The sequence below is a fragment of the Balearica regulorum genome, chromosome 5, assembly GCF_011004875.1.
Source record: "Balearica regulorum gibbericeps isolate bBalReg1 chromosome 5, bBalReg1.pri, whole genome shotgun sequence".
Lineage (NCBI taxonomy): Eukaryota > Metazoa > Chordata > Aves > Gruiformes > Gruidae > Balearica > Balearica regulorum.
The window spans coordinates 57286071-57295866 of NC_046188.1; the positions used below are offsets into that span (position 1 = coordinate 57286071).

A 9796-nucleotide genomic window follows, 5' to 3' on the forward strand; every position below is an offset into this window, starting at 1 on the left:
TAAAGTGACTAAGCCAGTTAATCCTTAACACATGGAACAGAGAAAGGCACTTCTCCAGCCAGGAAGGCTTTCTCACAACTGATTGCAGAAAGCCAAATTTGAATGATGAGAATAACGTGGTGTTCCAGCCAAGAAAGTTGCAAACAGTCTAAATGACATAATTTGAGGATGCTGATGTTTTACACCTGCTCCTCCAGGGTATTTTCATAATGTCCAAGATAAGGCCCTACACCCAGATCATGAAGTACTAAGAAGGAGACCTATATTTTTGCTAATATATAATAGATAATACTAATATATGTGTTACTAATATGGAGACTAAAGTAATAAAATCCCTATATCCAGGACAAAATTCTGCAGTAGACTCACTGTATGTGAGGTGTCCTTTATCATGCTACAGCTTCTTGCTCTAGGACAGAGACTGTCAGAGAGAACTCTAAGTAATATAAAGCTTAGAGAAAAGTTTGAGTTCATAAATTACGATTTGTTTAAACATTGAAAGTGTTGAGATGCCCAGTTGCAGTACTCCTGGAGCATGCCAAATAAACTGTCTACAAGCCTTATGCTTTGTACCAACACAAGGGAACGTTGGTTTTTTCCTAACTTGTAGCTGTGTTCACATCCACAGGGAGTGACATGGACCGAATTTTATCAAAGATAAAGTTTTAACTATCTTTTGACTTATGTGTTACCTATTTGCCAAATATAACAGCAAGGAATTACACCAAGTCTACCAATTACTTGACTTCTTTCCCAAGATGGGATCTAACCATAAGAGAATCTTCTTTGTTTCTCTAGGTTTACTTGCAAGTAATATATGCTGAAAGATGTCTATTGTTTACATGTTTTACAAGCTGATTATCTGTTATTGTTTCTGTATATAATTTTGTACAGTCATACACTTAAATACACACTTAGATTTAAATAAATGCACTCCTACATCCCTTGAAAGTCTAGCTACCCATTTTTCTTTTTTTTATAAAAAGTTTAGGCTCATTATCCCAGCTGTGCTTCCCACCTGGGCTGTGGCTTGAACAGACAATTATTCTGTGGGCTCTGGCTCCATTCACTTGAGCCACAAACTTGACCCATTGTTGAGAAAGTCAATTATTCAAAGCTTAATGGCCACAGAGTACTCTGCTTAGGGGGCAGTTCAGCCACAGCCAGAAGTTTTTGTGGTGGGTTTTTTCCTAGTGATTAGATAGCCCCTTTTTGTGTTTTTGGTTGGTTGGTTTTGGTGTTGAAGGGGTGTTTTTTTAAAGTTTGAAGTAGACCAAAGACCCCACTGCTAGATATCAGATTCACCTATCTATGCAAGTCACAGCCTTAGAAACACATTCATCGGATACATCCAAGAAAGACTTCAACACAAAATCTACAAAACTGAACCAACTAAGACCAAACCACTTCTTCACCATTAGGGATGCTCAGTGCAGAGCAGGGCTGAGCACAGGGTTCTGGATTTGAGGTTTTTAAGGCCTGTTCTGACCTACTGACAGGTACTTGCAGAGAAGCAGACATCTATCTGTCATACACATGCAGTTTCAAAGCTCAGTCAGACTGATGGGCAGTATAATGGAGAGTTAACTAGATTTAAATATCTTGAAATAGTTCTCATAGATATTTCAGCTACTGCAAACACTTAGTTTAGAGCATAAATTAGGGTGCTAAGAAAAAGGGATTTTAGCCCTGAGTCTCCAGCCTGTGCAGATCACAAGACAAGGACAAACTAATACCCCAAGAAACAAGAGACAAGGATTCCTCACCTCTGCGGCCAGGGGGGTGAAAGGCTGGTCTCCAGGGTAAGCTAGAGCAGCCTCCTGTAATGTGCACTAAGCAGCTTGCTGTCCCTTAGCCTCTGTTGGCAAAGGCTCCTGAAGTACAGCCGTGACTCAGAAGAAGTTCGAAGAGCTTCTGGGGGATTGCCGATGGAGAGAAGAGAGCCCACAGGGTATTACAGCACCACTGTGGGGATACCTCCAAACAATATGGAGCAAGAGGAGTCTCAGGTGCCCTGAGAGCTGAGCAGCCAGTGCCCCCAAGAGCATCACCAAGGGTCCTTACTCTACATGCGAACAGGGGCTGGTTTCACACTGCTTCACTGCAGAGCCAGAGGATGGAGGTGCACGAGTAGCTTACAGCCAGTTTTGGCACCTATTCTAGCTCCACATATGGGTTTGGTTTGAACTTAAAAAAAATACAGGGTCAAATCCACAGAAGCAACCATACTTACACAACCTGCAGGTTCATAGAAAAAAAGCAATGGCCTTCCTCTCACACACCAAAGCTGCCACCTTCTTTTCCTCTCTCAAATTGCTCTCCACAGAGCCTGTTGGTCAGTGACATGCACCAATTTCATGTTTGTCAAACATCTCTTAAAACCAGCTCTCCATAAGCTGTCGAATCCAACACCCAAGCACCACCTTCGGCATGAGAGGCACAAAAAACCCACTCCCCCTCAACACCCACTCGCAAATACTTTCCAAGCTTATTAGTGTAAAACTAATCCACCTGTACAAGCTGGTAGAGAAGCACAGGCTGTGCCTGTCAGCACAAAACAGCAGTGTCAAGGGAGCAATAAATAAACACAACAGAAGCTATGACAGAGAAAAGCTGTTCTGCTTGCAAGCAAGTCAATGGCAAAAGTCCCAACAAGAAGCAGAGTTGCACCCTGCATCAGCAGCCGAGAGCGCCATGCAATAATCTTACTTTCCCTATGCCTTCTTGTGCAGCTTGCTAAAGAAAAGCCATTCCCAACGTGTTCCGCACACAGCGTATCCTTTATCTTCTTACTGGAAATAGAAGAAAATTTGACGCGACCAGACCCTGTGCTGTAACACCGATCATATTTCACCAGATAATAAAAAAATAAATAAAGAAAAGTCTTACGTAAGAGTCTTCATTCAAGACGCTTAAATCTGCGGCTTCGAATCCACTTTACGCGCTTTCAGTCACATAAAAGTAAGATACTTTCCCCTAGAAGAAAACTGAGGCTGGTAGGAAAAGGCAACGTGTTCTACCGGCCCATTTAACAAATGAAACATTTACTTTCTGTTCGGTGTAAAGTGACAGCTGGCTTATTAGAGCTGACACTGATCCTCCTGAGAGGATTTCAGTGAGTGAGACACACAGGTGAAGGTCAAAGTAGCAAAGGAATTAAATGAAGAGAGGAAGGAAGCATCTTCCTCTTAAGGACAGAAATTAGCTAATAAAAAAGGTATTCCTAATGCAGCCCTCATTGGTTGGAAATAGAGCACTTGCAAAATGCTCTGTTCTTTAGAAATGCCTCCAAGACACTTTCTGAATTTTAGTTTTTTAGACCCAGTCACCAGGTCTGTGCGCTGCCGGCATGACCCCAGTGCAGCTCTCGCCTGCAGTAAGGGCTTTGTGAACGCGGTTTGTGCCATGTCGCTGCCTGGCTGATGCAGTGTAAAAGGTAACACACGTAATATTCTTACTTATGAATCATACATCACTTTTGACTTATGTGAGAAGGATAATTAACATGGGATGATCCACTTTTCAAAGTGACTAATAAGACCAACACGGCTGTACTGTCTCAGTGCGTTTTCCCTCCCCTGCCAGGCACGCACAGCTGGCTGGAGGGCACTGAACAAGTTGTCTGGCTGCCCTCGGCAGACCTTCAACACCCCAGAGGAATTAAGAGTTTAGCCAAGAGATGACTGGTTTTTGCCAAGGTTTGTTTAGCACTCCTGCTTTTGCCTCCCCGCGTCCAGCCCAGGCCACGGCCTCCCTGCGGCACCGGGACCTCAGCAGCCACTGCCCCGCAGCAAAAGCTGAAGAAGTTTTCATCCTCATGAGGGGAGATGCAGAGCTGGTGACAGAGGGTAGGTCTGGTGCGCAGCTCTGGAAAGACCTGGGGATTTGAGCCCTGGCAGCATACGATGTCCTGCCGCAGGCAAGGTGCACCGCTTTGTTGTGGCAAACCCCTAAGGGGAGATGGAGCCCGTGCTGCCCAGATGGTCTGATTTTTGTTCCTTTTCATGTTTGCTCTGCTGAAATTACAGCAGTGAAAATAAAGCAACACATTTTTATTAACCCTGACTGCTCTGCACTGAGAAGAGCAGCATGCATGTGTCCCAGGTAATGCACACAGTCAAATCAAGGACATGGGTGCTGGTGCATGTGCACCCGGCCTGGGTGGCTCAGCAGCCTGGCGTGGGCAACGCAGGATGGCTCTCGGCCACCTCGCGCTGTGCCCCAACTCCAGGGAAAGCCAGGTTTGACTTCCAAAACTTGTAGATGCTTCAACTGGGCAAATACCAAATGACTCTGGTGTGAGCCGTGCCTCGGTAGCCTCTGCGACCAGCGCGTTCATTACACCTTTCACGTGTTAAAGGAACAGAAGAGCCGCAGAAAGTGCTAAGCTCAGCCTAGGCCAGCGCAGCCCCCTCTGGAAATCTCTTACTCTGAATATTTCAGCTCCCTTCCAGCACTGGTTTTAACTCCTTCCTGACCAAGAACCCAAAAAGCATCAGAATGAGCAGTTTCTGGCTGCCAGTAACCCGTCACCATCTGACTGTTTTGGGTTTCCCTGTCAACTCCTGAAGTCATTGAGGTGCATTTGTGTTTGTGGGGAGAGGTTGCTGAATTAAATCTGACAGGTACCAGCATCTCTGGTTTTAATTTCAGCGCTCTCCAGGCACACTTGTATAATACAAGGTCACAGATTTTATTTTTCCTTCATGTAGATATCACTTACTTAAAAGTAGGAGACCTATCCTGGCCAGAGACAAATTAACATGTCTCCACTGACTGCGTTAGGACTCTGCCAGGGTACACAAATGGGGGATGTGAGCCGATAAACCCAGCATCATTTCTCTAGAACTAGCTTTTCACTGGTGTCTGTTAGATCTGACCAAAATATTTTCTCAGTAACTCTGATTTATTGCAATTTTGATGTGTTGGCATTCTGATATCGCAAATGATCATGTGTGGCTCCATGTGAGAGAGCAACCAGAACCACAGAAACCAGAGGGCTGTCACTTGATCTAACTGGGGATGAATGTGCAAAAATAAGCATTTTGACAACAAAATTTCAATTCCTGAAATGCATCAGGCAAGTAATTTGGTCTATTGAATACCGTGGTCACTTTTCAGAGCTAGGCATAGGCATACAGAGCGGTACTTGACCCTTTTCCTCCTAAACACAAAGAGAAGGAAGTGAAGTTGGTTATTGCCTGGTTCCTCTGCAATCAGTGGGGACATGATGCCCATTCAGGCATCCAGACGTGGCATCGGTGGCCCTGCATCCCCACGGGAGCTCACGCAGGAATGGTTCCCCCTCATTTCCAGCTGTGCTGCATGTTTTTCCCATATGACGGGAGATCTGGGCAGGTTTACTTTCACAAAATGTTCCAAATTTGCTAGAAGAATGAGTGACACAGAGCAGGTGTATTATCCTCAGGTGTCACAACTGTCCCAGCAAAATAAGAGTTAGAAATCCACCTTTCTGACCCAGTCCTCCTTCAAACCACTCCTAGTAGATTTGGGTTGGTTTGCAAGGCTGTTCGTTTTTTTGTTTGGCAACACCTCGTTATTCTGCAAAAAGATCAATACAGGAGTGTCTGGATGTCAAAGGTACACTCCAAAATATGCACAGAAGAAGGATGGGATCTGAGAAGTTTGGCTTAGCCATAAAGTTTTGCAGAGTCCCAGATCTTCTCAGCCGATCTACTCCAGTTTCAATCCCAATGATCTGGATAATATCCCGAGCTTCAGCACATCTCCATGGAAGACCCCAAGGAATAGGTATATGTAATCAAATACATTACTTGGCTCTACACAATTTTTATGAAATACTGATGAAAGCCACTTGCCCACTATTCACGCTTAATAGAGAGCACCTACTCAAAAAAAACATGCTGAGGTAGAAATGAACTAATAACTAGCTCTAATCTCTTTTAAAGGCCACAAGCTTGAGAAAATGTTTTCAATGTAATTTCAGGTATGAGCCTACCCAAAAACTGTGGATCTCTTTGCTTCTGCTGGGCTCCCAGCACGAGGTGCTTTACCTCCCTGCGGAGATTCTCCTGCAGAATTTCAGGCCTTCGCAGGGCTTTTTCTCTGGACTTTTGATATCTGCAGAGTGAGCATCTTTCACCAGACAGTCTGCTCCCTGCTACCTCTCACCCCATCAGCATCTCCAGACGGAGAGGTAGAGTCCAGAAAACACAAGGGCATAGCAGGGAAACAGCTGAGCCACTTGACTTGCCACTAAGCACAATCCATTTAGAAGTCCAATTAGAAAAGTTATGACTAATCACCACATGGGAGGGAAGGAGAAGCAAAGAAGAAATCTTTCTTAAGAGATAAGAACAACAGTATCTAATCCCAGCTGAAGTTTTTTCCTTTGTGCCTAAGAGAAGTTCACTCCGTTGGGTCCTCTGTGCAGCTCTCAAACCAATCTGGCTTTCATCTGGTGACCTATGTTATGCAAAGAGACTCTTCCAGCAATCAGGAAGAGAGCGTGGGTACTCTGAATTTCCTTTCAGACATCACTGCCACCTCTGACACTCAAGGACCCCTACAAAGAGCTACGAGTCCCCCTACACCACAAGGCATTTCCATATGGACCAGTGCCACCTATTTTATGGCCCATTAGGACCAGACATCCACCTGAGGAGATGAATGAAGAATGAAGAATGGAGTTAATTGGGCCAGGTACACAGGAGGCAAAAGAAAGTTGGCACGCGGTTACTCACGCTACTCTAGCCAATTATGCTGGTAGTAAATCTTGCACTCCAAGACTACATTTGCTTTCCACGCCCAAGAAAAATATACGTTTCCTCCTGTGTTCATTAAGTCAGTATGAAGACTGGTATGCAAGTCCTGAAAAAAAAAAAAAAAGAGCTTTCCATGGCTGTGCCATCCTGTTTGTGCCTCTCCAGCAACTTGCCTCAAGCCCATTTTATTTCCTTTTTCATCACCAGAACTTTCTGCCAGAAATGACACATTAAGTATTTGGCATTGAAAAAATAATTAAAAAAAAAAAAGGTGACTGGGGAAAAAGCACATCTGCATGGAGAGTGATGGTTGAAAAGACAGCAAAAGCAATGTCAATGCCCTTTGGAAAAAAAAAAAATCATCCAGGCCAAAGAATGATTGCCAATAAATACTAATATTCTTTATTAGACATTGCATGTCTTAACTTCATTTCCCTTAATGCTTTATGATACATTCTACCTCGTACGACACTGATGGAGATTTAAAGCCAATTCAAAGTGTACAAGAGTGTATAAAAGAAGGAAAGAAACATTTTGATTTCCACTTCACCAAAGAGGAGGAAACAAACTAGTGAGGATAGTGAAGTGTTAAAAATGTATAATATATTTTTCAGTCTTCCAAGTATCCTCCCTACAGACAGTCATGTAGACCTACCAAATCCATAAAATATTTCAGTTTTGTCTCCTCCTACAGGTGCAGCACAATTTCAACCTCCAACACAGTGTACAGGTTTCTTGGTGAGATTTTCAGCAAACAAATTAAAACCAACCTGTCCAAGGACTGGACTACTGCAACTCGAAATTGCAACGATTTTTGAAGTGAATATTATACTCCTGTGTCAACCAGTTCCAGTGAGACTCGTCATACATATTTATCTGTATGCATAAATCTTTAAAATATGAAACCCCAGATATGGTTATTTTTACCCAATATATTTATATTATGAAAATTAAAATAGATTTTATGTTATTCTAGCATCTATCAGCCTTGACTTCATGCTTCATTTAGTTAAAGAGAGGAAGGAAAGAAAAAACAGCGAATAAAAAGGTTTTTATGAAAATGGCCCTATTTTAGGAGGAACCTGGTACAATTGCCTTTACACTGCCAAAACACTTCCACACCCCATCTGGATGTAAACCACTTTAAACAAAAAGCATAGATATATCATTACAGCTTTTTTTCAGTCTGTCTGTAGAAACTGCCACATGTGCAACTGAGGAAAAGTCTCTAACCCAGTAATAGCTTTCCCTTTCCAAGAGGAAATGTTTGCATCGGTGTAAGCAAGTTTCAGAAATACAGAAGTAAGTGCCTAAACGCTGAGCTATGTTCACTTTCCACTGACTTCAGAGATAGGACCGTTCACATAAGATGAAGATAGGGTTCAAAATGAACTAACGGTACAAAAATATGCACCACAATCCAGAAATACAAGTGTTGAACAGCAGAAGAAAGCATTCTGAAAAACTGTGTTATCGCGTACACATTCACCTCCTTTTTTGCGTTCAAAGCGTATGAAAGTTCCAGTCCAAAATGCGTTGACAGAAAAAGTTGCTCGACCACCGCCCAAGCATCACATTTAACACACTCACCGCTCTTACAGAGTGTCAGTATGGATTTACTCTCACAGACAGCTCAGAAGACTATGAACAAATACTATCACCCGATAATAATTACCATTTGTTCTCATTTTCCTTCTATATATACCGACAAATATGCTTTTTCTGCTTTTTCAACCGAAGCAGCCAATTACCTGCTGTGCTTTGTAAGCTCCCATCCATGCTCCCCAGGAAACGGGTAACGTGCCGTGCAGCACAGCAGGGAGAGCTCACTCGGGTGCAAAATGATTCTGAACTTACTCAAGTCAAGTCTCTCCGCTGCGTTTGCAGGCTGAGCTATGCGTTAACTGTATTTATTCACCACTGAAAGACTATACTTTACAGTTATAACCCTGGTGAATACTGAGCGTTTAAATAATTCTACTTTTGCTTAGCCACACAAAGGGGTTTTATTCTTCCACCACAGCTGTACACAAAAGAATAGAGTGCCATTTCAAATCAAAACTGAAGTTGCTACTTACCAGCTTGTGATTATGTATTCAGCAAGCCCGATGAGCTGGAAAGATTTTGTTGCAGAAGACAAAAGTTACAAAAAAGCAGGCAAAGTTAACAAAAATGAAGGGAAACTAGCATAAATCCTCTCCTTATTCATCTACTTAAATGTTCCTGAAGACTAAAAAGGACCTTAAAGAAAGTGCTCTCAGCAAAGACTACATCCTCTTGTCAGTCAAACCCTACATAGTTTCAGCTAGGCATCCGTCCAAAAAGACATGGAATTATTCTATTTTTGTCTCCCAGTGCAAATGGAAACATTTTTACAGATTTGTGGTGAGGATTTCAATTTTTGTAGTGGTCAGCTAGTAGAGGAATGTAATTAAAGACCCTGTTAAACATAAGACTGTCCACAAAGGAGGAACTGGATAAATTTGGAGATAAATACCAATTCCATTACAATACAGTCCGATATAGAAGCACAATAAAAACTTTCAACGAGGTTAAAAATCCAGATGTGGTTTACTGGAAGAAAGTTGTAAAAAACAGCATCGTTGTCAGGAGTAGAGGGACAACACATTTTCAACAAATGTAGGCTTATCATTTTTAATGAAATAATTTTAGTTAAAAAAAAAAAAAAGATTTTACATGGAAAGTTAAACATTTGGTTTACCACCCATGTTATGTCTGGTATGTTACTGTTTTTATTCAACACAGGTGTTTCCTTAGAAGTACTTCACATTTTGCCTATTGCTGACATAAAATAAACCTAAACCTCTGACTTTGTAAAGTATGAAAATACCTTCGAAGTGATATGTTTCACTTCTGTTGCATTTAATTTTTACTCCTATTATATCAAGAATAAAGTATGGTCATTTCCTGGGTACATTCAGTCTGGAAGCTGACACTGAAACTCAGCGTACATCTTTATTTATCCCTTGAGCTCTCCAGATACGAGGCTTTCCTCACAAAGGAAGCTTTTAGTTCAATTCCCCAAAACT

At 42.3% G+C, this 9796-nt stretch overlaps 1 protein-coding gene across 3 annotated transcripts in view; it reads right to left on the reverse strand.

Moving 5' to 3' along the window:
• The window catches only part of INSC (INSC spindle orientation adaptor protein), a 147518-nt gene extending 138502 nt beyond the window's left edge, over nt 1-9016 (reverse strand). The window contains exons 1-2 of one of the 3 annotated variants that reach the window (XM_075755092.1): nt 8825-9016; nt 6726-6852 (exon numbers count right to left, since the gene is read on the reverse strand). Coding sequence is in view for 1 of the 3 variants with exons in the window: in XM_075755089.1 (XP_075611204.1) it covers nt 8498-8525 (28 nt within the window). In the remaining 2 variants the exon portion in view is untranslated. Of the gene's footprint in view, nt 1-6725; nt 6853-8497; nt 8584-8824 lie in introns of those variants that run through there. The other 2 variants (XM_075755090.1, XM_075755089.1) reach the window with 2 other exon arrangements.
• Between the last annotated feature and the right edge of the window lie 780 nt (nt 9017-9796).